General features: G+C 37.6%; 1 protein-coding gene across 1 annotated transcript; it reads right to left on the reverse strand.

The window, feature by feature from the left end:
• Nucleotides 1-15,386: 15,386 nt before the first annotated feature.
• Nucleotides 15,387-26,892, reverse strand: LOC121412782 (calcium-activated chloride channel regulator 1-like). Its single transcript, XM_041605550.1, has 11 exons — nt 26,651-26,892; nt 25,759-26,051; nt 25,065-25,301; nt 24,272-24,496; nt 22,369-22,659; nt 21,500-21,733; nt 20,824-20,949; nt 18,591-18,735; nt 18,070-18,201; nt 16,548-16,772; nt 15,387-15,894 (listed from the first exon to the last, which is right to left on the reverse strand). The coding sequence occupies exons 1-11, from the start codon at nt 26,712-26,714 to the stop codon at nt 15,410-15,412; spliced, it is 2,457 nt and encodes an 818-aa protein (XP_041461484.1). The 5' UTR covers nt 26,715-26,892; the 3' UTR covers nt 15,387-15,409.
• Between the last annotated feature and the right edge of the window lie 253 nt (nt 26,893-27,145).

Genomic DNA, 27,145 nt, shown 5'->3' on the forward strand with positions numbered 1-27,145 from the left:
ACCCCACTCCCCCAAACTGAGAGAAGGCAAGAAAGTCGGGAAAGAATAATCAGGAGAAAAGGAAGAGAAACCAGAAAGTAAGGTGAAAAAAGGAGAAGTAACAGAAGGGAAAGGGAAGGGAGAAAGAGACTGAATAAAGGAGGGGAAGAAAAACTTGAAGGAAAAGGGCAGCTTAACTTGCCTTATTTCTTCTTCCTTTTCTTCTTCATCACTCGTACTCATTGTGTTCGTCTTCTATCGTTTGCCTTCCTATTGTGTTGAAATTTTTTCATCATTCAAAAGAAGAAAACAAATACATTTACATTAAAAGCATTAAACTACGCACTACAACTACTGTTGCTTCTATTGATACTACTTTTACTACTTCTTCTTATTCTTATCATTATTATTATCATCATTCCTCTTCTTCTTTTTCTTTTTTTTTCTTCTTTCTCTTCGTCTGCTTCCTTTTCTTTTCCAAACATCAATTTTAGCTTATCATTCTCATTATTATCTCCGACTGTTTCGTAGCTTTATCGCCATCGCCACCATCATTAACACCATCCCCTCTTAGAAACCGGCATTTTTTCAATTCGCGATATATTTTTTTCCCTTTGGTCCTTCTTTTTTTCCAATTGACCGACTACGAAATACGCCACCGCTTATTTTTTTGTAGACCTAACTGTGAACACCTCAGGAAGTATTCTTATTTAATTCTAGACTTACATATTTTTTTATCCATGTAGTATTAAATAACTTTGTCCAATAATCACATGATATACTGCAAAGGTATCATACGTAAGCTTATTATTAAGCAAACTAGTTCTAACATCATGATATCTCTTTGGTACGAATTCATTCTTCATTTCAATTGTCAATACTATGATGAGCCATAATTTGATGATAACAAAATATACCCCTACTAAAGAATAGTAAATCCCAATTGTAAAATTCATGTAACTAGTATTATAACTACTACTTTTTGTAAAAGTACCGCTATTTCTATAGCCATTACTACTACTACTATACTGCTGCTACCCCTGCTACTATCATTATTACTCTGAAAATGTATACTTCTCATAATATATTTTGAATAATTTTAAATAATTGAACTTATTCTTCTCAGCTTTTCTTCTGCGTCGTTTCCTTCAACCCAATGACGCCATTATGCAGGAGGTCTATTACCATCATAGTTATTACAGCTATAGGCTCATATCATTAGTATCAAACAATTGGTCCAATTGTTGGTCCACAGAGGTGCCATGGCAGATTGATCTAAGGCGCCTGACTAGGGCCAGTGAGCAAGGCATATAATTGGCAATGCTCTTTTATCCTGCATTCAAATAAATGAAAATGCTATACTGCATTCTTGGTAACTATAGGTGTGCACTTGTTTAAAAAAAATCCATTAACTTCAGGGTTGATTAGCATTGAACTAGATCTAGACCCATTAAATCTCTGAGGTACACCAACATTTTTCCCTTTCTGTCGTCACTGATATGATCGCACACTGTCTTGATGGAAATAAATAGGCCTATACTAGAAAAATATATTATGATTTAAGGCTAATTTTAAATGAGACTAAAATATGTTCATCTACCAATTCTAATAGCTAATAAATGTATACGACGTGTGTGGAACTAGGACTAACCATGATATCGGTACAGTATATGTTCACAATGATTCGCATTTCATTTTATAGTCAGTTATTTCTACATTTTTCACTCTCTCTCTCCTGATCTCATGATTTATCATCAATCACAATGACTGAGCAAATCAATGCGTTTCTTTTAGTCCTAGAAAGCAGGTAATCAATTGCTTAGGCCTACTCTAAAATGCCTTCACCAATAGGCCAACCAATGTACAGATATACCACAAAACGTTGGTTCAGTTTATCCATCACAGAGGATAATATATATAGTTTGTAAATACCGATAAGATTAATAATACGTTACCTCGAGGAAGGAGGGAAATTTTAGTCTTTGCCGACAATATCTGCTATAGACAACTCCTCTCAGCATTTGATGAGCTTTCCGATGATTTGATGTCGGACTTCGATGGAACTGTTTAAACTGAAATGCGAATTGCCGTGTTCGAAAAGTTATAGGAATGTATAGGTTATCTACATCCAACCCAACAATCTTCGTGATATGGAACGAACGAATGTACTACGATAAGTCAGGGTACACTAAAACCAGACCCTTACACTACATTTTATATCAATTAAATCCTATGTGTATCAATGTTGTCCTAACGTTTAGGTTTGGTCAAGCTCCAACCCACCCTGACCAATCATAGTGAATTCTATAGTTCCACTAAGATCACAAGTAAAACTGTTGAGTTTTCACCAGACAACCTCACTTACCCCAACTATGGTTCAGTCACAGCACACACTCTAGGAACGATGTCCTCCAAACGTTTGAATCCTTCCAACATTTCCTGATAGCAATGATCCAAAATAGTCATGAAAGCGTTGACTGGTCTTCAGTATATTTCCATAATGATCGACGATTCCGCTCGATGTGATGATATTGGTAGTTAGCATGAATGGTTCTCAAAATCTGTATGTTCTACCATGTCCTTTAGATTGTTTTGAAAGCACTGTCCGTCACAGACCAATCAACAAACCTTCGTTGAGGCAGGGGTTTGGATTAGCCAGGCCGACAGTAAGCTTAGAAAGTATAGGATTCTATTTCCAATATTATCCATTTGTTTTCTTTATATTTGCTTCCGAGAGAACAAAGTTGAAATTCATATTTTCGGGTAAAAGTAACGTGACAGTGGAACACGTGTAAGCTCTAATCGATGTGCATGTAAAGATGATTCGGTAAAAAGTTCATAACCTTATGCCATGGGATATACCCATTTCTCTTCGCTCGATGTTCTGCTCTTGGGAGTATTAAACATAGCTGATTCTCAAATATTGTATTGAAAGTCTTTCTGTCATTCATAGACCAATCATCAACGTGTTAGATTGGACGACAGAGTTCCGTTTTCAACATTGTCCCTTTATTTCTTTTATATTTGCTTCCAAGAGTACCAAGTTGAAATTCCTGTTTTGAGGTAAACGCTAAGTGAACACTTTAAATATATGTGCCTGAAGTCGAAAAGATGATTCGGTAAAAACACATACCAATGATGACCCTTCAAGGGTCGATCCAGTTCTCTTCACTCGATGTTCTCTACGTGGAAGTAAACTTCGCTGGTTCTCAAATCTACAGGTTCTTTATGTCCTTTAGATGTTCTTCAAAGCCTTTCTGTCCGTCACTGACCAATCAACAAACCTCCTTTGACGCAGGGGTTCAGATTAGCAAGGCCGACAGTTAGCTTGGACACCAGAGTTCTATTTTCAATATCATCTGTTTACTTTCTTTAAATTTTATTTGGACAGAGAGAACTGTCCTGGAATTCTTACTTGGAAGTGAAACAAAGTAACATTGGAAATGTCTTGAGTTCTAATTGATGTAGGCACAGTCTGAAAGATGATCGGGCAGAAAAAAATGTCATAACGCGATTTTGAAGGATCTATCAATATTTGAAAGGCTGAATGCTGTCAGAAGATCCTCTTGCCTCATGTTTATCATGCTCCTGACGATACAGGATAGTGTCTATATATTGCAGTAACATCGACTGTACTCTCGACTATAGTCTAGCACAGTTCTTCTTCCAGTCTGGTACAGTCCGCCACTGGCGTATTATCGCAGTTGGAAAATAATAGTCATTTCAGTATTTCCGTGTTAAGGGAAATGAAGATACAGGTGTACAGAAAATGATCTAGGCTGGATCGGTAGCTGACTGAAGAACTTTGTTGCGATGAACTTGGAGACCAGTCTGGTTGAACAAAACAAGTCATTGATTGATTACTGTTGCGGAGTTCATCACTATATCGGGTTTCTGATGTGTGTGGGACATGAAAATAAAGATAAACGACACGAGGAAATGAATTAACAGTTAGCAAAAACATTGTTTGAATTCAGTCACTCAGCGACGAGGTTGTAGCTGTATTTTCCTAGTTCCCCTTCCACTCTGAACAAAATAAGAAAGATAACTTAGCAGTAAAAGTTACGTTTCATTCCCACATGCTATAGGGGGTGGGGAGGCATTGCTCATAGCGAACTGATCAGCTCTTGTCAGAAGCTGTCAGAAGAATAAATTTTATATAAATACAGCAAGACCCAAGCACAATGTTCCTTTAAAAGGACAAGCCCCCCCCCCCCCCTTAAGAAAAGTTGACTTGATAGTGGCGAATTTATGATTACAGCGCACCGTTTTACCGGTTGCGCCATCCTAGTCTATCCGATTGTAGAAAGTCATTTTATCCTTACTTGTCAAATATCATGAATATTCATGAGGCGTACTCTGACTAAATAAATCTTATAACTCCCAATTAAGACAGTAAAATTGAGTTAGCCCCGACACAAATGCGGAGCATAGATACGAAGCCACAACCAAATAAAAAAAAAACAAAGCAGCAGAGTGTTACTGGTAAAAGACCACTTGGTATAAGACATTTAAAATGGATCAACGTATGCTTTAAATAACTGACAGGTAAAGCTGAAAGAACAGTCCTTGATCCTAAACATTTTCTTATAATAAACCAGTCCTTATGCATTAATTTACAGAACTTAGTCGCTAACTATTATCTTTTGACTTACTTTATTGAAATCGTATTGCTAATCGCTGAAGGAGGATGTCATAATCAGTGAATGCTTTACCCTCAATCATATCTAGCCTGTTTTTCGCGACGAAACAGAATTTCTACGACGAGAGACGACTTCTAAGAAATCAAGATGTCCTGTTAACATATGGCACACGGTTGAGAAACGCACTGGGTGTACACGTACAATGTCTCAAAAGCACCTTTTGTCTGGCTAGACGGTAACGTGACAGCATTCCTCTGTCATGTCAGGTTCATCAAGGACAAAAGATATAGACCATACATGCCAATTCAGAAAAAAGGCCTGAATACATGTAGGTCTGTAAATTGGTCTCCGGTAGCCTATCGGCCATATGCATGACTATACCCATTCTTTGCAAGCTCAGTGATCGATCACCTTCAATCACGAATTGACCATTCTACGCTACTCTATTAACAAAGGGCCGCTCATTGGTCACAACCTGTATTGTTTTCAGCCAATCAGATCGATCCCTAGCTACAAGCCCTTGTGGAGCCGTGATATGTGCAAACGCCGGGATATGTGCAAACAACGGAATATGTGCAAAATTTCGCCGGGATTTGTGCAAACAGCGGTATTTGTGCAAACGCCACGCCGGGAAATGTGCAAATCTGTCAAAATTTGTTAACGGCATCTGTGCAAACGTGACGACGGGATATGTAAAAATGAACAATTTTCACGGGAAATGTGCAAACCTCCGGGATATGTGCAAATCACTGTTTTGTCTCACCTGCATAGCAGAGTGAGACTATAGGCGCCGCTTTTCCGGTGGCGGCGGCGGCGTCAACATCAAATCTTAACCTGAGGTTAAGTTTTGGAAATGACATCATAACTTAGAAAGTATATGGACCTAGTTCATGAAACTTGGCCATAAGGTTAATCAAGTATTACTGAACATCCTATTAGAGTTGTCATGTCACATGACTAAGGTCAAAGGTCATTTAGGGTCAATGAATTTAGACCATGTTGGAGGAATCAATATCAAAATCTTAACCTGAGGTTAAGTTTTTGAAATGTCATCATAACTTAGAAAATATATGGGCCTAGTTCATGAAACTTGGACATAAGGTTAATCAAGTATCACTGAACATCCTTCATGAGTTTCACGTCACATGACTAAGGTCAAAGGTCATTTAGGGTCAATGAACTTTGGCCGAATTGGGGTATTTGTTGAATTCCCATCATAACTTTGAAAGTTATGGATCTGATTCATGAAACTTAGACATAATAGTAATCAAGCATCACTGAACATTTTGTGCAAGTTTCAGGTCTCATGATTAAGGTCAAAGGTCATTTAGGGTCAATGAACTTTGGCCGAATCGGGGGTATCTGTTGAATTACCATCATAACTTTGAAAGTTTATTGGTCTAGTTCGTTAAACTTGGACATTAGAGTAATCAAGTATCACTGAACATTCTGTGCGCATTTCAGGTCACATGACCAAGGTCAAAGGTCAATGAACTTTGGCCGAATTGGGTGTATCTGTTGAATTACCATCATAACTTTGAAAGTTTATGGATCTGATTCATGAAACTTGTACAAAAGAGTAATCAAGTACCACTGAACATCCTGTGCTAGTTTCATGTCACATGATCAAAGTCAAAGGTCATGTAAGGTCAATGAACTTTGGCCATGTTGGGTTTTTTGTTGAATAACCATCATATCTCTGTAAGTTTATTGGTCTAGTTCATAAAAAGTGGACATAAGAGTAACCATGTATCACTGAACATCTTGTGCGAGTTAGAGTAGTTTTCAAAGTCAGCACTGCTGCTATATTGAACTGCGTGATGCAGGTGAGACGGCCAGAGGCATTCCACTTGTTATCAATATTAAGGCTATTTCTCATGAAATGTTTCTTAACATTATCGTTAAAATGGGAAACATGCCTACATAATGGAGAAGCAACAGTGAAACGCTTTTCAGAGAGGCGGGGAGGGGGGCACCAGACTGAAATTTAAGGGACACTCGAATTTCGAACACTGCCTGAGGCACTTTCAAGGCAAATGGAGCAGAGTATTTTTTTTTAGTCATTTGGTCGAGATACGTAATGCAATGTAATAACACCCTCAAAGGACAGACGTATAAAACATTACGCACAAAAGATCGCCGGAAACTCTCTTACCCACATTTTACTCCAGACCCACCATTGTGTGGAATGTATATATATGTTTAAATATATATATATATATATATACACTCTAAAAAATGGAATGTTAAATCAACATTTAAAACGTTGGAGGAGTGACAACCTTTTCCAAATGTTACATCCAACTTTGTATAAAGCTAAATCCAACATTTTAAGTGTTGGGTAGAACCATTTATAGTGGTAAATGCAACATTTAGAAAATGTTGTCACTCCTCCAACCTTTCAAAATGTTGATTTAACATTCCATTTTTTAGAGTGTATATATATATATATATATATATATATACACATATATATATATATATATATATATATATATATATATATATATATATATATATATATATATATATATATATATATATGATTAATGTTGAATAACATGAAAATAAAGTGTAGAGTCTTTCCTCCAGACCCGATTATTTCAGTTATTCTCTTCAAAATAACGCTTAGATTTATAATAAAATGTATAATAACAATAATTTTGAATAACAAGAAAATATAGCGTAGTCTTTCCTCCAAACCCAGTTATTTCAAAATGATAAATAACAATACCAAAAACCAATATAAAGACCACGGAATCTTATTAATTTTGAATAAAATGGAAATATAGTATAGTCTTAAAGCCAGACCCAGTTATTTCAAAATTCTGAATAACAATACAACAACCAAAATAAAATATAAATCTTATTAATATTGAATAACATGGAAAAACAGCGTAGTCTTTCCTCCAAACCCTGTTATTTCAAAATTATAAATAACAATAGAAAAAAAGAATATAAAGACCTCATAATCTTATCAATGCTGAGTAACATGGAAATATAGCCTAGTCTTTCAGCAAGACCCAGTTATTTTTTTCAAAATAAAGCTAATAGTAATAATTGAAAAAGTCAAAATCTAAGACCAAACAATCCTTCAAACTAAGAACCTGTAATAAAACAGAGGTTTAGAGCGTTGTCTTTATTCCAGACCTAGTCATTAAAAAATACGACAACAAATCTTTTAGTAAGAACTTAGCATATTCTTATTCTCGTGGAGTAACACGAGTTTTAAAAAGTATTCTTTCCTCCAGATGCAGTTATTTAAAAAGTGAATTGATAAAACTTCAAATCTAAGATCAATCTTCAAAATTAGACCCAGTTAAAATGCTTAGGTTTAGAGCGTTGTCTTTACCCCATATCCAGTTTTTTTTTTAAATACAAATTAAGTGAAACATAATCTTATAAATTAGACCCCAGCATCATCCAAACTATAAAACCATGTAATAACACATACTTAGTTTTACCAAACAAAAAACAGAACAAAAAAAACCAAACGTTTAAAATTAAAACCCTCTTCCAGCCTAAGATCCTTTAATGAAGAATGCATTTAAAACATACTTTTCTTCCAGGCAAAGAAATTTCTAATTAATAAAAATCTTCAAAACTAAGAGCCCGAGGAGCATTTCATGAAAGGAGTTATCAGACGTTTTATCCGACACTTACTATAGTAGCACTGCTTCTTAGCCAATCAACATCAAGGAAAGTTGTCAGATCGGGCAACTTGCATAATTAATGTTAATGAAATGCTCCCTCGATCATTTTATTTATGTTGAACAGGCACAAGAACATAATTGAGTCTTAGTTAGTTAGATTAAGATTTCATTTATCTTAATTTTGAAATGACAAGGTATGGAATAAAGAAAATTCTCAAAATCTTTGTCTTATTACAGGTTCTTGGTTTTAAAGATTGTTGGGTCTTAGATTCTGTTGTTCTGTTTAAAAAAAATGATTTTTTTTATTTGTAAGTAATTGGGTCTGGAGGAAAGACTACGCCATGTCTCCATTTTATTCAGCATTAATAAGATAGTGGGGTCTTTTTAATTTTTTAAAAGAATGATTTGTAATTTTGAAATATGTGGGTGTGGAGGGAATACTACACCATATTTCCATGTTTATAGTTCCATTTTTGCCACAAAAGCTGTGGCAAAAATGGTCAATCCTGACTGGCTGCCAAACGAGGAAAGAAGAAGAAGTTTGTCAACATTATTGAGATTGTGGGGTCTTTTTATTTATATATTGTTTTGTATTTTATGATTTGTTATTTTGAAATAACTGGGTCTTGAGGAAAGACTACGCTATTTTTTCCAAGTTATTCGACATCAGTGAGATTGGGTCTTTGTTAATATCGTTTGTTTGTTTCTATTGTTTTTCATGATTTGCTATTTTGAAATAATTGGGTCTGGAGCAAAGACTACACCATATTTCCATGCTATATATTCATTTTTTTCTAAGAAAACAAACATTAATAATATAGTATTACTGATGGCGTAAATAGTCAAATTGACTGGCTGCCAAATAAAAAAGAAGACCCCCCTGCTATTCAATGTTCATGAGATTGCAGGGTCTTTTTTTGTTGTTGCTGTTTTGCTTTTCAATGATTTTATAACTGGGTCTGGAGGAAAGAGTACACTATATTTCCATATTATTTAACCTTAATAAGATCGTGGGGTCTTTTTTTCTAAATTGCTATTTAAAATATCTGGGTATGGAGGAAAGACTACGCTATACTTCTATGTTAGAATGATGCACGTCGTATAAGCTAAAACAACAACAAATATTCAACATTAAGAAGAATTAATTTTCGATCTTTGTTTGGAAGATTGTTTAAATATTTTGTATAACTGGGTCTGGAGAAAAAAAATTCCTGACTTGCGGCGATATATGAACGCATTACTATTATATAGGGTGTTGGTTCAGAACAGATTCATCAAAAAACCCTTCAAATTTATCCCATTTGTGGGTAAAGTCATTATTACATTAATTTGTGGGCGATCAAAAATTATTACATTTGTTGGTAAAGTGCATTTTTACATTTGTGGGTGAAATTATTACATTTGTAGGTAAAATGTTATTACATTTGTGGGTGTAACCCCCCCCCCCCCCCCCGCCGCCTCTCTGAAAAGCGTTTCATTGCCGATGGCACTGTAGCTTCTCCCTTATGCAGGCATGTTTCTCATTTTTAACAGTAATATTATGAAACATTCCATGAGAAATAGCCGTAATATGGATAAAAGCAGTGATTTGCACATATCCCGGAGGTTTGCACATTTCCCGTGAAAATGGTTCATTTGCACATATCCCGTCGTCACGTTTGCACAGATGCCGTTGATAAATTTTGACAGATTTGCACATTTCCCGGCGTGGCGTTTGCACAAATTCCGTTGTTTGCACAAATCCCGGCGACATTTTGCACATATACCGTTGTTTGCACATATCCCGGCGTTTGCACATATCCCGGCTCCACAGCCCTCCCTTTGTTGTAATGTAGCGAATCCGGGAGAAACGTAGAATGGGTGACACGACATTTGCCCCTGCAACACTTGCTCCAGCATAGGGTAAGATTTTAGATAGTAGGGACCATTAACATCCGAATTGTTCGTCTACAAACCATTTGGTATCATATATCCCCTTTACCATATTGTATTATTTAGATATTTTAGAAGGTTAGGCAGTCCCCTTCCCCCTCGCTTCCGCCCCCTATGCGCATACAAGACGGGGGGGGCTGATTCAGCCCCATTATGATCTCAGCCGTCGATCGACTGTATTCACAGACACTACAGCATTCTTATTATAAGATTTAAAAAAAATTAATATCACAATTATTTTCTTATGTGGGGCCCATTTTATTGTTTTCGAAATTTCTCATTTATGTCTGTGTTTTGTTTTTTTTCGATAGAAATCGTTGGGGACCTTATTCTGACCATAAACAAGATGTTAATTTAGTTTAATAAGTAAAAGGAGAAATGATAACACATTTATAAATATTTGCTAAATACACATACACGTTTTTGATCAATTTTGGTTCTGAATGCACTTACGAAATTTTGCGTAATTTTGGAACCGCGTACACAGGGGTTACAAGTTTGGTATCAAAAGTTGCACAAGACATGCAAGTAAAAGGTCAGCGCAGTTGATATATTGTCTTATTATTGTTTAAAAGGCCAGTAAATAAAATGTTCAAGGGGATTTTGTGAACAGAATGCATTGAAATGTAGGTCCTACATAAGTTTTACAGTATTTACCCACCCAAACCCTCTCCAGCTCCCAAACTGTCAATATGCGAAAACTCATGTGCACTGACGCTAAAAAGTATCCCTTTTCTATTCGCTCATTCATTGATTAATTCATTCATTATTTTATTCATCCATACATACATACATGCATACATACACATACACACACACATACATGCACACAAACACATATATATACATGCATACATAAGGCAAGTATATTCCATTTTCTAATTTTTTTGGAATATATACATTTGCTTTGAGTATACACTTAATGTGCCTTTGAAATGTTAATCAACTCTGGGATCAAAATGGCCAAAAGACCTTAACTATCCCCAACGCCCCCTCCCTAGCTCTCTCTCAAACACACACACTTTCTCTCTCAGCTCTAAAGTACTTTTTAAGAGAGAGATATACATTTCAGGGGCCGCGGAACAGTTTACAAGGGGGGGGGGCTGACCATGCAAAAAAATCAAAATCGTTTGGTAACTTTTACGTACATGGTTTTGGAAAAAAAAGTGTGGGGGCTGAATCCCCCCCCCCCGCTCCTTCCGCGGCCCCTGTATTTCAAGAAACGTTATGGTTAAAGAGAAAATTTATCATAATTTAATCGTCGTTATGAAACATGGCCCGTATTCAATGTGGCCATGTATTATCTGTTGAGTGATTTATTCTTTAAAAGTAACCTTGTTCAAGTCAATGAGCCAAATGATTCAGCGCGCGCTCCTTCCTGGCGTACAAAAAGCATCCTAAATTGTATATTTTCGGCAGAAAAAAAAAACTTGAGACTAGTTACATATTGCACTTAGAACAGATTTTGGGCTCCTTTTCACCAGCCAAAGAGTATTATGTGTTTTTTTTATGCATAAACTTGCAGTGTCAGCTTTTGTATGCAAAAGAGACTTCCGTGTTTAGACTACCAAAGCGAAACGACAAATGGTTCCAGTTTATTTTTTATTTTCATTATTAAAACGAAGTTTATAGTTCTTACACTCAATTCGGAAAACACTTTGTTCAATGTAATAACTTCATAAAAAAAATCACCGTAGGTATGGGTTGGAGTGCAGTTTTGATATAATTATTTTATAATAACTATAATAATACATAATTCAAACTGTATATTGTTTCTTTTTCATTATTCGTGCAAGTAATCATACAAAAACATGCTGAAGTATGTATATCATGCATCCATACATAATATTTCATGTTACTATTAGACAAACATGTTAAGAAATTCAATTCCATTTAATGTAACAAAAGTTTTTGTAAAATTGCTCATTTAAGAATTTGGTATTAATCATGTTAACAAAGTAATCGGAATTAAATAAATATCATGGTCTGCAATAAGTCATGTTTTCTAAGCCATTGTCCTTGTATGTTTAAAAATATAACTGTACACATCCGTGTACATGCATGTTTAATCAAAACTTATCTACAAATATTGTAATACACCAATTACCCAACAATTAATACAAATATTTACTTAATTAATCAGCATTTGGCTAAATACGATGTGCCCGCGTTTACCATCCAACATGTTATCCAACTCAAATGGAAAATTGTCATTGTCATGAGAAAGTTGAAAAAATCTGACAATAAGCTATATGATATTTGAAAGCACAAGATAAATCTATAATTGTATTGAGGTATACGTCACATAATAACATAGTTTACTGGCCCGTATTCTGAAATGCTGAAGTCAGGTTTAACTTAGACCATGGTCTAACTCTGTGCTAAAATTATGGGAAGCCAAAAAAGTGTCAAAAGTTTTATTACGTTGTAGATCAGATCTCTATATATGTTTCTTACGTTTACTGAGCTCTTCCCTGATTCATCGACGTTGAAGGCAATCATCTATTTATGAATTATGAATGATTTGAGAGCCAAATGAGCGGAAATAATACATCTCTACTGTTAGTGATTTATGTCACAATTGGCTATCCATACTTAAACCACAACTTTAAACCTGAATTTAATTTGAACCCGACTTCAGAATACGGGCCACTGTCTTTTCAAATGAAGATGAAGTGACCAATCCTCCATTTGTTCTTATACACAGTGATATAGATGTCATCTTTTTTAAACGTATGAATCGTTTACCCTATAAACAGTATTCATAAATTCTATAAAAACTAATATTTTCCTTCTGTAAAGGGAAATAAGAACCCTTTTACACCGTAAAAAATCGTAATTTGAATGATTCCAGTGAAAATATTGCTAAATACGAATATTTAGCACGTGTGAAACTAAACTAGAGCATGATGAGAATCACGAACGCTAATCACAGTCACGATAACAATAGCAATCATTACAGGGATGATTCAAGATTCACGTGTGAAAAGGTCCTAATATTCTGGAATGCTAGAGAAACCGCCCTTCCACACGGAAAAAATCGTAATCTGAATGATTCCAGTTAAAAAATAAGGCTAATGACGAATATTTAGCACGTGTGAAACCAAACTAGAACATTATTAGAATCACGAACGCCAATCACAGTCACGATAACAATAGAAATCATCATTGTAATGATAATTTAAGATTCACATGTCAAAAGGCCATTTACCCGATATATAAACGGGCCTAGCCGGAGACCCAGGGCGTTTTCACACGTGATATCTTGAATCATCATTGTAATGATGATTGCTATTGTAATCGTGACTGTGATTAGCGTTCGTGATTCTAATCATATTCATGTTTGTCTCACACGTGCTGAATATTCGTCAATAGCCTTATTTCAAACTGGAATCATCATTCAAATGATGTTGGAAAGGAGAGAAATCAATGAAACAGAATGGTGAAGTTTGTAAGATATCGGACAAGCAATAAGAAATTTATAGCAGTTTTCACTAAGACTATATGTAGATTTCAAATTGGCAACTTGGTAAGTATTATGTCAAGGGGCAAAGACTACTTTCCCATAGGTCATGTACTCAATTATCAGGGAATTATGGCTTTCTCCGATCAGTATGCATTCCCTTGGGCAGTAATCTAAATCTAACCCAGCCAGTACACTGTATATTGTTTATTCCCTCATGAAAGAGAAATATAATTTGAATGAAGATTTTGAAAATAATGAAAAGAAGGAAGAGTGGTCCTTGCCTTACATCACTTGCGATCGACAATGATCGATCCGATCAACCACAACTATGGAAAGCCGGCAACGCCAACATCTGAACTGCATGTTTGTTTGAAATATGTCGTAACTCTTCTGGAAGACGGGGCCCTGAAGTCGCTTTCGCTGTCACGACTGTGACTAAAAATAACTGAATAAGCAATCTTATGAATGATATGATTCCCAAAGCCTCCATGAAAGCAAGAATATATTGTGGTCATAAATAAAAAAAAAGTTTCAATATGTATTTCTTTTCTTCTGTCTAAATAAATTGCATAGAAATGTTTAAAAACATGTAAGGAATGTATATTCATATATTTAAATTAAGAAGAGAAAGAAAAGATCGTATATTCATAAGCGATTCATTATACTTCATAATACACACAAACACACTTACATCCCCCCCACACACACACGCTTCCAAATCAATTTGAAAAGTACCCTCTCTTTTCAAGAAATGAGTCAACATACTGTCAAGTTCTGAGAACATCAATAGATATTGACATTTTACAATTATTCTCCACGTTTCCTGCATTCCCTATACCTTATTAACGTTGCAAATAAATATCATCTGAATAGAGATTTCGGGTTAAAAGTGAATGACAACATCCTTCTGATTATTCAAGAGTAAAATGAAAAAAAAAATAACACATTGTGAAGGATTATATTACATACTACCAAGAAGCACAATTTAATAGGAATCTTCCGCGTAATTCCCGATGCACATCATTTGAGTATATATGTTCTCAGATTCCCTTTTGAACTAAAAACACTTAACTATTTCTAGACTTTCCTGTCAGGGAGATCAGAGGCGGGTCTCCTAAAAGAAAACGGAATAAGTCTCCGCTTGCGTAACATTTTCACTTTAAATATTTTGTTACGGATCTCCAAAAGAGTGGGACACGGGGCCTCTGGGTCACAAGTTATTTTCCCCTTTGACAATTGCTCCGGGCTTCATGTCGTCTTCGATGTAGTTTTAGGGTAAGTGTTTAAATATGATTTAATGCTAGGTTTAGGGTAGAGTATAGTGAAAAAAAACCCATGGTTGAAGTTGGTCATTCGATTAGTTTTTGGAATTTAGGGCGGAGCAACTGGCGCCGGAGCAAATATCATGGAACCGCCGCTGGATCAGTTCTACGACATTTGCTCTTGCGACAATTGCTCCAATGGAAAATCTGAACGGTAATTAAGCCGAAACTAAACCTCCAAAACTAAATACAGTAAACCCTTATCCTTATCTTTAAATTCCTTTTAAAGCAAAACCTTTTTAATTGAGATTTTACAACCGGAACTATTCATGTCACAGGAGCATATGCCGTAACACTGCATTAGCCACTAAGGGAGATATGAACACTAAATGCTCCAAAACGGTGTTCACTAAAGTTATTTTTCGATAACCAATTCTTTCGATAACCAATTCTTTCTATGGTACTAATCGCAAATTACTTTGTAGAATAAATAGGATTATCAATGCTTGGATCGTCGTGCTCTACAGTTGTAGTTGGTAGCCCTTCTTCTGGTTTCTCTGGTCCAACCTGTACCTTGCTTGACTTCCGGTGATGAATGTAAAGCAATATAGCTCCTAGGATGATCAAAGCACCGACTCCACAGCATACCCCAATGATGATACCGAGGTTTTCCGGTTTGGTTGGATCCTTGGTAACCGGTATATACCGGATCGACAAGGAGGCTATGTTGGACAACTCCCCTACATTCCCGGTCTCGTCCCCAGCCCTAATTGCGAAGTAGTAGACAATATCTTGTCCTCTTTCAGGAAGGGTAACGGTGATGGTTTCAGTAACCCCTGATGGGTTGATGTTAGATAGGTTCCCGTAGACGATCTCATCCTGTGTGATCTCAACGCAGTTGCTGAAGTTCGTTCTGACAGAGGAGAAGTTCGTTGAATAGCGGAATTCGTATTTGAACGCTGTTTAATGGATTAAAAAACGACAAAAATAGGCTATTAGGGTTTGCATCAACGCTTCGCACAAGATTATTGGGGGTTAACATTCTGAATTAGAAAAAATGCTTATTTCATGAAAACTATTTCGAAATTAGTGTGAGCAGAGTTATGCCTTAACCGTGAATGCGCTACGGGCCTAATTGACAGATTCGTTTTCAAGAAGCCTATTTAAAGGCAACAGAAAATATTTTTTAAAAAGTAGCGGGATATTTTTTTCAGAATGGGACATGATAAGGAAACGACAAGAAAAGTTTCCAGAAGGTTGAAATGCCACAACTCATGTGTTAGGGTGACAACAGAATGATTCGATGATTAAAGCAAATCATACAGCGTCACATTTTTTTCTCAGTTGAATATCAGGGATATCCGAGAGCTGAAATCCTAATTAGCTGCATTTAATTAACATGAGTAAAAAAAAAAAGGGGGGGGGTGTCATTTGTGATAGAAGAGTGTAACGTCATATTTCACTAGGACAGACCAAATTTCTATCTAATCAATTGGAAAAATGTTTACAGTTGATTCGGCGATTCTCATGGAAACGTTCCACATCAATCACATACGGGCATTTTAATGTACTGCAGATGTACACCCTTTAAAATACATGACAGATTGTTTACCCGTTCCTTGGTCTAGGTCATCTCCTACAGCAGTCCAGCTGAGTGTCACTGTGCTGTTATCGTATGAAAATGAGGTATACACCAGGTCCTGGATACGAGAAGGTGGCAGGATGTCCGTAGCGTTTGGTGAGTAGCCTTCGACTTTGAAGACTCCTCCCGAGGCTGTACGCATGAAGGAAGGAGCAGTTGCTTCCTCCAATCCTTCGAACTGGGCGTCCCTTTTAACTGAATGGAAGCAAATATATCACTGTTTTCCTTTATGCAACACATTATTATGTGACGAATGTGTATACCGTCCATCGTTTAAAGGAATATGACGATAAAAATTGGCTTTTATAGAACGCTTTAACAATCTACGATCGCTCAAAGCGCTTGACAATCATTATTAGCCGGTCACTGGATTCATAGCATTTTAGCAGCCTGTTAGGCGCACACAGTTGCTAAACCAACCACAATGATGGTTGTTTCCAACCGGTACCCAATTAGCGCCAGGGTGAGAGTGGCAAACTGTGGATTGACGCCTTGCCAAAGGAGCTAGGCATGTAGGCCGTGGTGGGATTCAAACATATTACCCTCTGATTACAAGGCAAGAGCCAGAATCGCTACACCACTTCGCTTTCACACTGCAAATCAAATGAATCGACGAACAGAATTAATTTCCATCATTTTCCCAATGAAATACGAATCCCTTGTTTATACTCATATTTTAACCGGGACCAGGGGGGCATTTCATCAATATTTTCGTCCGACAAGTTGTCAGATCTGACAACTTTCCTGGATTCTGATTGGTTGAGAAGCACTGTTACTATAGTAACTGTCGGATAAAACAGGACTTGTCGGATAAAACGTCTGACAAGTCCTTTCATGAAACGCTCCCCTGGTCCACGTTGCAGACTAAGAATTTCCGCGCCGCGACGTATGAAGGGTTCAAGAATACAGTAAATGTAAATGCCCATCAAAATGACGCACAGGACAGTAGGGGGAGGGGGGTCTTGGCCAAAATTTGTGTACCAAAACAAATGTTTCGTCTTAAGTTTCGGAGCTGACGAAAAATTCAAATGTGTAGTTTGTCCAGAGTCAAGGACAAAACTGCTGATTTCATTCATCAATAACAACAAAGACATTGGGTTGCTCTTTGTCATGAAGAGTGGTTGACAAAACATTTTCTATGTTCTTGAAAACGCTCTGTATCGATCGCTATGCAAAAATTCCTTAGTATGTTCAAAGGTGTCCAGTTGCTTACAATTTTTTCAGTTTTCGAAGACCTTCCGTTATTCTTTGAAGGGCATTTGTGCGTTTGAAAATACATTTTCTCTGCCTTGAACCATTCGGATATCGCGAATAGGAAACTGTTTACTATTGAGGTATCTCTGCCATCCTAGGCATCTTCGATGAAATTCTTGATTTTGATTGGCCGTTGAGTAATATGTTACAATTGGATGGCAAAGTTACTTGTGACGTTCATGCAACGTAGTCTGGAACACAAATTGCATTCGAAAAGAATACACTGGATTTTACTAACCTCTTAAAATATCTGGAGATTCCACCATGGTACTATATCCAAGGGCATCGATCTTGACGTTGTATCTGCCATTAGAGGTGAAGTCTAGAAAATATCCTGAATATGTACCGTCATCCTTGGATAAGTCAGATCCTAATGAATACAGAGTGAATAAAACACAAATATAAATATTGTTTCTGTATCATCGAAGAAATGTGAGGAATGACCACGTGCGGCTCTACGGTGGGGGCAGAGGGGTAACTGCCCCCATGGTATTTCAATTAGTGGGGAAAAGACAAAATAACGACAAAAAAGAAACCAAAAATGTAAAAGAGAAGAGAGAAGAACGATATGTTGGTAACTCTATACTGACTACGAAATACAATTGGGCAAAAAATTAAGTAGCCCCTGCTTTCAAATACCCAAGATTTGAAGGACCTTGTTAATGTCATCGGATCATCACTTGCAGACATTCCCAAATGTCAGTTGTTTCGTCACACACGGCGCCCTGAAATAAAATCCAATTCTCACGATCTACTCACCTGCTCCGTTATCAAGTAGCTCCATTGTGGTCGTTGAGGACGAGTCCGAAATAATAGCCGTGACGTCAGCATTTAGAACGGGTAGATAGTCCTTTTGTACCAATGCATATATAGCTAAGGCCGGATTCTGGGTGAAATTTACCTCCTGAAACATATAAACGGAACAGATCAAGAGAAAAATGCGAGGGCAAAATTTATTTTGAAACCCTTGAAAATTCACGAGTTATGACGTAGATAAATAGGATGAATGATAGCCATGTCCTATAGGTGAAATACATGGAGGACACTTCAATTATGAATGTTACAGAAATAGGTCATTGTCGTTAATACATTGATTTTAAAGAGCGTGTTTTAAGGCAATGACAAGATCGAGACATTTCGTCGAAATCGAAACTTTGAATTACGTATTGACGTGGAAGCCGACTAGACTGTATTTATTCATCTGTAGTAGTTGTGAATGTTTTATAAAGCTGCACTTAATTATCGTAATATGTTCATGAAAGATTTTACGCGCAGGCGCATGTACATCCAGCGAGCGCGGTAAGTTTTTAATATAACGCCCTGAGAACAATATTTTAAATCAAATTTATAATGATCCATTTTTCTCCCCTCCCACGTTCAACCTTGCTTTACGTGCATTTGTTTGATTAATTGAGTATCGATCAATTCCAATATCAAAATATATTTGTCTATAATTTAAAACTCTTGTTGGAATGCTCCTAAATCGTGCAAGTGTCAGGCTGGCTTCAAGCCAGCCTGACACTTGCACGATTTTGTGTCACGCATTGGCACGACTCAAGTCGTGCCAGTGCGCAAACTAGTCTTGAACTGGCGTGAAGTGTGCGTAAACACGTCGTGACACGTCATGACTGCGTGCCATGTCGGGACGAGAATTTTAAAAAATTTCAAAATTTTGGTCACGACAAAATTTAGCGACCGGGTCGTGAACTATGCGCAAACTGTTCGTGAACTCGTCGGGACGATGCGGGAGGATGCGTGCCAGTGTGTGGCAATGCGCACCATGCCACGACTGTCACAAATAGTTCACGAACAGCTCACGTCGAGTTCACGAATAGTTCAGCACGACACCGTCCGAATTGCACAATCTCGTCGTGCCAATGCGGGAAGTGCGTAAACTATGCGTGAACTCGTCGTGCCAGTTCGTGTCAATGTGGACACTGACGGGCACGCATTCGTGAACTCGTCGTGAACTTTTCGTGAACTATGCGTGAACAAGTCGTAAACAGTGCGGGAGTCTCCCAGTTCGTGCCCCAAAATGGCATGACTTGCCACGACAAAATTCGTGCAAGTGTCAGCCTGGCTTTATGGAGTGGAGCAGGTGTGATCGGGCATGCAATGTATAAGAAAAAAATCAGCTTTTTGAAATAAAAAAAACATTTCATTCTATAATTATGCGTAAAACAAAATGAACCCATATTAAAATGCTACTAAAAAACAGCTTCTACAGCTCGGTTGACACTTGCACGCACTGTGGTTCCCGCATAGTTTGCGCATGGGCACGCACTCATGCGGGCCAATGCGCGAACTATGCGTGCCAGCTTGCGGATAGGTGCGTGGCAGTGCGTGAAATGCGTGCCAAAATTTTCAACATGTTGGAAATTTTGGCACACATCACAAATTCGTGAACTGTTCGTAAACTATGCGCAACCTAGTCTTGCGACTGCGTGGCATTAAAATAGAAATTTCGTGGCGCAAAGAATAGAAGGCACACCCCCGGGGTAGTGGCACGCAGTTCACTACTAGTTCACGACAGGGTCGCGCAGACTTTGCGCATAAGCCAAGCATACTTCACGCATAGTTCGCGAATCATATGCGCATATTTGTGAGTGCAGACCACGTGATCAGTGTGAGTCGTCCTAATCAACGAACGTAAAGGGTGTCAACATCAGAACGTTGAATATTTAAATTTGCGCTAGATACGTCACACAATAGGGTGCCGTGAAAATTTGCTGAAAGCACATCGGGACAGTGCGGGAACAATGCGTAAACTATGCGCGAACTATGTGTGAATTATGCGCAAACAATGCGCAAAACATGTCGTGAACGTGTCGGGACATTGCGTTAACTGATCTAGCCAAGTCGTGCCATTAGTAACCCGCACTGGCACGCATCAATGCGGGGCAATGTGGGCACCACAGTGCGTGCAAGTGTCAACCTGGCATAAGACGATTAAATAATTTCTTATATGTGAAAAAATGAAATATTCACTTACAGGTGATCCTAACAATGCCGTTACTGTGATTGGTGAATAGTCTAGAGTCGTTGGTTTAGAAGTTACAGAAATGCTAGCATGATCCTCAACTTGTATGAACTTTATGGTTAAATTCCACAAACCAGCCTTAAAGAAACAAGAACAGGGAAAAAATTGAGAAATATTGATAATGGAATGTAAAAGAATAAAAATGCTAAAAATGAAAAGGTTGTTCATCATGATAATGAACGGTATTTGGGTAACGTCATTTATGTGTGAAAAACATATAAAGACTTCGACACCAACAATATGTCACAGTCACATTCACACAAGTGCTAGAAAAGGAAAGATCGAATAGAGTATCGAACCGCGGTGATCATAATAATGAAGTGTTGGTCTACAAAATGTCTTAAAAGAAACTAAGAAGCAAAAACAATGTAAACACACTACATCACCCCAAAAATTTAGTTGGCATGCATTTTCGGATGATCTGACACGAAAGCTAAACAAACAAATAAACGAATGAGGGGTCAACTCAGTGACAGATTTTACTAGTTTTTGTATATTTTTTTCGGGCGAGCCTGAAGATCCCGTATTTGTAGCACATAGGAAAATTAGAGAAAGAAACAATTTAAATGGAGGGGGATAGGTTATTAACTCAGTGGCCGATTGCATACGTCGTTATTAGAAACGTTACCTGGGTAAAAGGAATGTTTATGGAGATGAGATCATTGGCGTTATCGTGATGATAACCAGGATAATTACTGCCGATCGTAGTACCGTTTGGGCCAGTGAGTATGACATGTAACAGATTACCACCCTGCGTCCATGCCACTGTGACGACCGTATCGTTGCCGAGGCCCTCGTCGATGACCACGGGTATACTGTAGATACCGGGAATGGGCTTGATGAGGAGATCGTCAACGTATATCTGGGTTAATTTTGGATAGAAAGGATGATTTTTTTTTCGCCATCATATGAGTTTAGAATGACAATAATTATAGACGTACGATGTTGTTAGTGTTTTAAAGATTTCTGAGAAGAATGCCTTTCTAAAGGCTGAAAGAAAAGGTGGCGCAGAGAATTTCATAGAGAAAGTGAAAGAAGACAGACTATTCAGTTTCTTTTTTTTCAATTTATAACAAAATCCCTGCTAAGTTCGAACAAAAATGAAACAGATCGATCTCTTCACTCTACCAGAAAGTCGTAATACTTTCTGTCGAAGACCGCTTATTTTTATGTTAGGAAATCAGAATATCAAGGAATAAGTTCATCACCAATGTTTGTGGGATAAAGAAATCGAGTGGAAAATCATTTTCTGAATTTCTCCAATTGTATTTATTGTAAGGTGTCTTCACCCTATTATCTGGAATTTCTTGCGACCAATAATCCATAATAAAGAGTATTTTACCTATAGGACTACACCTCGGGGTAAGACTTAACAAAAAGTGTTACGAGGGAGAAAGCGAATAGAATATAAATATAATTAATCAGATTATGTTTATCTTATGTACTTCAGTACATGAAAATCACAACCAATGGTAACTAGTTAACATATTAACGAACCTGTGTTGGGACTGTTTCCGTGCCAATATCGGGCCTCTCTGTAATTGTTCTCTGGAATGCTTGCTGCAGACACGTTCCAGTTCCAGTATCCGAGCAGAAGCTTGATAAGCCTGATGTCCTTGTGGACAGATCCTCCATTTTCGGATCGGCTGCGTTGCTTATGGTGATGGTGTCAATGATGACACCTGCTTCTTCAATGTCATCGTACGTGTCTTCGATGTACGGATATACATTCTCACCACCGTCACTGAGGAGTAAGAGGTATCCACCCTCTGCAAAAGATCCAAGTACCTGGCAAAAGAAATTAGAATTCGAGTATTAACGATTATGCAATGATAACGTGCAAAAAGGACATCGAAAAAATAGCCCTCAAACACAAACTGCAAGATACTTTCACAAAAACTGATTAAACAACGAATTGCCACCTTCCTGTATTCCCATCACAATGATCTCTTGATAACTTTTATAAGCATAAATCTGAAAGGTGTTATACAAAAAAACCACTGACTAGTTGTCTAATATCACTAGGTAATGATGTTTTCAATCTAAATTGTAGGTAGCACTTTTCCATTTGCGTAGATCCTGGGGGTGAGGGGATATCCCCCCTCACACGCACACCCACACACCCACAGACGCACACCTACACCCTCACACATAAACACGCACTTTTCGGAGAGTGGGGATGGCATGTACAATAATTATACTTATTATACTTGCTTATATAGCGCTTAATACTTACTTTGTGAGAAGTCTCTAAGCGCTCTACAGTATATGCAGCATAATTACCCCCGTCCCCTTCCAATTTTAAAGACAAAAACAATTTTTTTTAATCATCAAATTATTAGTTTATTCTTAATGAGTGGATTCATCTTTAAATGTGTAAATACTAAATGGGTCCAATATTGCATTAAAAAGTGCCAAATTTCTGCAATGACGAATCCCTATACGTTCGGCTTTACTGCAAATGTCATATCCACTGCATCATGAGAGTATGGTTATGATTCGTCCATGTATGAATCCAATGATTTTTAAACATGGTTATAACTTTGATCATAAACCAATAAAATCATCATTTAAATACACTGGCATGATTTTATTTTTTGTATGAATACGATGAGTTACGATGAATACCGATGACATAGATCATCAATGCCGTCAACACTTATGAGGCATGTCAGGCCGGATGTCAGGACAGCAATACATGTCCCACATAATTTATTTTTTTAAATTTTATCTATTGTTGTAGGAGATTTATAAAAGCGCATTAAAAAACACAATCTAATAAATATTTCAAGTACAAAATTTGCCCTTTAACTGGCATCACCAAAAGTAACAGATTGTGTTCACCGTGATATAAACCAGTACACATATCCCTTGATGTGGGGATGTCTCAAAAATTTTGAATCTTCAGTTGAATATATTGCAATCAGCCCCCCCCCCCCCCCGCTCGGACTGGATTTTCAAAGTAATAGGTGAATAATAAGGACTGTACCCCAATGCCTTGTAAAATCCTGCATCCAAATCGGCTTTAAGTCGCTGCCGATGATGACGTCATTACGATTTGGAATTGAATTTGTTTTTATTCATTCAGGGAGGCTCGACTTAATTTCGATTTCAGTACTCCGACTACTATTCTATAAAACTCTAATCCGTAAGATTTTATCAGTTTGAATGTCCATATCAAATGTTATCACAATTGCTTTGAGATTCAGGGGATCGCAACGAATCGCAAAGTGTGAGTCGGGCTTTATACACTCATATCCTTCGATGTGGGGGTACCGGGTGCCCAAAGAATTTTGAATTTCAGCTCAATATATATTGCTATCACCCCCCCCCCCCCTGCTCGGACCGGAAAAACGCCACTGCTCGTTTCATAGTAATAGGTGAATAATAAGGACCGTACCTCAATGCCTTTTAATATCCCGCATCCAATGCAGGTGGTACCAGTTGTTCCTGAAGGTAAGTCGTTGACGAGTCCTTCTCGCGAAGACGGATCGGTGATATCCGTGAGAGAGGCTCTTACTGCCGCGTCAGTTGAGAAAGTAACGATTCCGAGTTTGCTGTTTTCCGGAATTATATTCATAATGTAATGAATAGATGATTGAATCATTCGAGCAAATCGATTCCCCTAAACCAAAAATGAGATTGGAGAAGAGTGTAACAAAGTGTTTATTGTAAATGGACGGGACAGCGGATGCAGAAAATAAAGTTGTTTTTAGTTTTAAAAAAATACAGGCTCGTATTCTGAAGTCCAGTTTCACTCATGCAATGCTCTAGGTCTGGGCTAAAATTATGGGAAGCTATGTGTGTCAAGAATTTGTTTACACCATAATGCTTCTTGTGTTTACTTTGATCCTTCTCATGCAATGCCAAATTTGATAATAGATTAATTGCAAAATTCGATGTCACATATGGCTTTCAATAGTTAAACCACAAATTTAAATCAGTTTGAATTAAACATGAGTTCAGAATGTAGAGCTACAGACACATACAGATAGACAGCTACTGGCATGATAAGATCACTTTGAGGAATTGAGGGTGAAAACAATGGCAACTTGAAGCGTAGTATTACCTGAAAAGATGATGGCAGTAACATCATTAGTTCATTATCTTTGTGGTACAGAAAAGTAGGTTTAATGATATCAAACGCTTGAGGGGAAGAAAATCAAAGGGAGAGACACAGAAGAGCAACTTACTGCCATACTACCACTGATGTCAAGCACAAGGACGACACTTCGCACCGAAGAGACCTGAAGGACTTCAAACCTGGGTGTGGTGTTAGATATTAATGATACACCATCCCGGAAGTCCGTTGTTCTGTCTAGCATGACTTTCCATGCACTGTCGCCCCCACAATTGATATTCATGATGTTATCAGCTAGCGGATTGTGTACGCTATCTGGGTGAGAATCCTCCTCACAGAAATCTTCGACCTCGATAAGGGGGAAACAACGGGATGGAAAAAGGGAATAATGGTATGAATGGTGCCCAACCCTTCGGGCAAGAAACATGTCATGTAATTTATTTGAAAGCAATTTCATTTGGTTAATACATACAAGATGCTATTCAAGTGATTATTTTTTTTAAGTAAGATGGCATTCTGAGGAGAACGCAACCGAAGCTAAAAATATATCCTTCCGTACGTTGAGAAGTTGATCAACCGCTTCCTTCTTTATTTTTCAATGACAGTAAAGATCGATTTTTATTCTTTTATACTCATCCTTCACCAGTAACATAACTGACATAACTTTTATGAAAAGGAAGTTAAAATCTTTTTATCTTTGACGTTTTTCTAATTGAAACTTCCACAGTTGGACAACGAAATGAAAAATAAAGAATTTCCGACTTCGGATTGTTTTTCGATTCAATGCTTCATAAGACAAAACTTACCGAATGTATGTGAGCACCTCTCGGTGCAAACAACAACGATGCTGTAGCTGTCTGTCCTTGAGTCTCGGGAACGAAGCGGCAGTCGGGATGATAACCAGAGTTAGCATTGTTAGGGCTTCTCTGACAAGGACTTCCCTCTGGCATCTCGAGGTTTCCCTTGATCTTGAGCGAGCAACGGGTTCCTTCTGTGGCACCGTATGGCGAATCGTAGGCAAGAGCACCCCCTTTGCCGTCATAGTGTTCCTTGAACAACCCCCACCGGTAGTATCCCCAAGTACGGACGAGGACGCGATCTGTTGCCACAAGTGTAACCCGAAATAAAAGATGTTGACTTTACAATATAATTTTTTTCTAAATATGGTTAGACCTATAGCGCATTCAATAATTTTTTTTAAAAAATCAAAATATGGGAGCACCTTTAAATTAGATATGATATTATCAATAACTTTACATTTACCAGGGCAGTCACTTCAGTTACCCCCTCCAATTTATGTGAGTTCTAATCCCTACTCTGCCACTGTTTCCACTTTGATAAAAAGGCCCGAGAGTAATATCAGTCGTCTATAAGGTCAGCCTCTATGACTAATTAACCTAGAAGTAAAATGTTTCCTAGGTAATTGGTTATACAGTGCGTGAAAACAAAGACACAATACCAAATATTGGTGGGAATTGATCTTTTAGGGCCTTGCACAATGACCTCATGAATACAAATTCAGCCCCAATGAGTCAATGTATTATTTGCCCGGGTCCTAACACTCAGAACCAGGCCAATCATGCTCAAGCGAAAAATGGTACAAAATTGGTAAAATACCCCAAAAAATGACGTCACGCTTTTGGCACTCTATATGATACTGCTTTTGACGTTGAAAGCACTTTTTTCTGTTTTCCCTACCTGTGTTGCCAAACTTGTCTTCTCTATATTCTTCATCAATGATGTACTTGGGTGTCATATGCATCAGACTCCCTTCCTTCCCGCAACCTGCTAGGTTGTCCACCAATGGCTCGTCATCCTCAAACTCGTGGACGATGATGTTGGCAGACCTTAGGGTCTCGGTTCTCGCGGACTGGTACTGGGACTGGATGGACCAGGTGTTTGGAACTAGAATCTTGATGTGTTCCCAGTAGACGTGCTGCTTACTGGCATCGTAGAGGCGCTGGGATGCTGATGTAAACATAGTCTGGGATAAGGGGGAAGTTTTTTGACGTAAATAAAGAGTGAACATTTGAAAAGAACAGTTTAAGATATAGTGATAATGGTGATTGCGGTGATGGTGATAATTGGTGATGAGGAGGAGGATGTTGTTGATGATAAATTGATGGTTTATGGTGGTGATTGATGATGATAATGATAACGAATACGATAATGGATTATGATGTCGTCAAAGAA

This window comes from Lytechinus variegatus, chromosome 4 (assembly GCF_018143015.1).
Source record: "Lytechinus variegatus isolate NC3 chromosome 4, Lvar_3.0, whole genome shotgun sequence".
Taxonomy (NCBI): Eukaryota; Metazoa; Echinodermata; class Echinoidea; order Temnopleuroida; family Toxopneustidae; genus Lytechinus; species Lytechinus variegatus.

Excerpts from the sequence above, each read along its gene's own strand:
- LOC121412782 (XM_041605550.1), bottom strand. The coding sequence starts at position 26,714 with ATGCATATGACACCCAAGTACATCATTGATGAAGAATATAGAGAAGAC. Across the intron at positions 26,052-26,650 it reads AGACAAGTTTGGCAACACAG|ATCGCGTCCTCGTCCGTACT; the intron begins GTAGGGAAAACA and ends TTGTGGCAACAG. Across the intron at positions 15,895-16,547 it reads TGACCTAGACCAAGGAACGG|CGTTCAAATACGAATTCCGC; the intron begins GTAAACAATCTG and ends TCCATTAAACAG.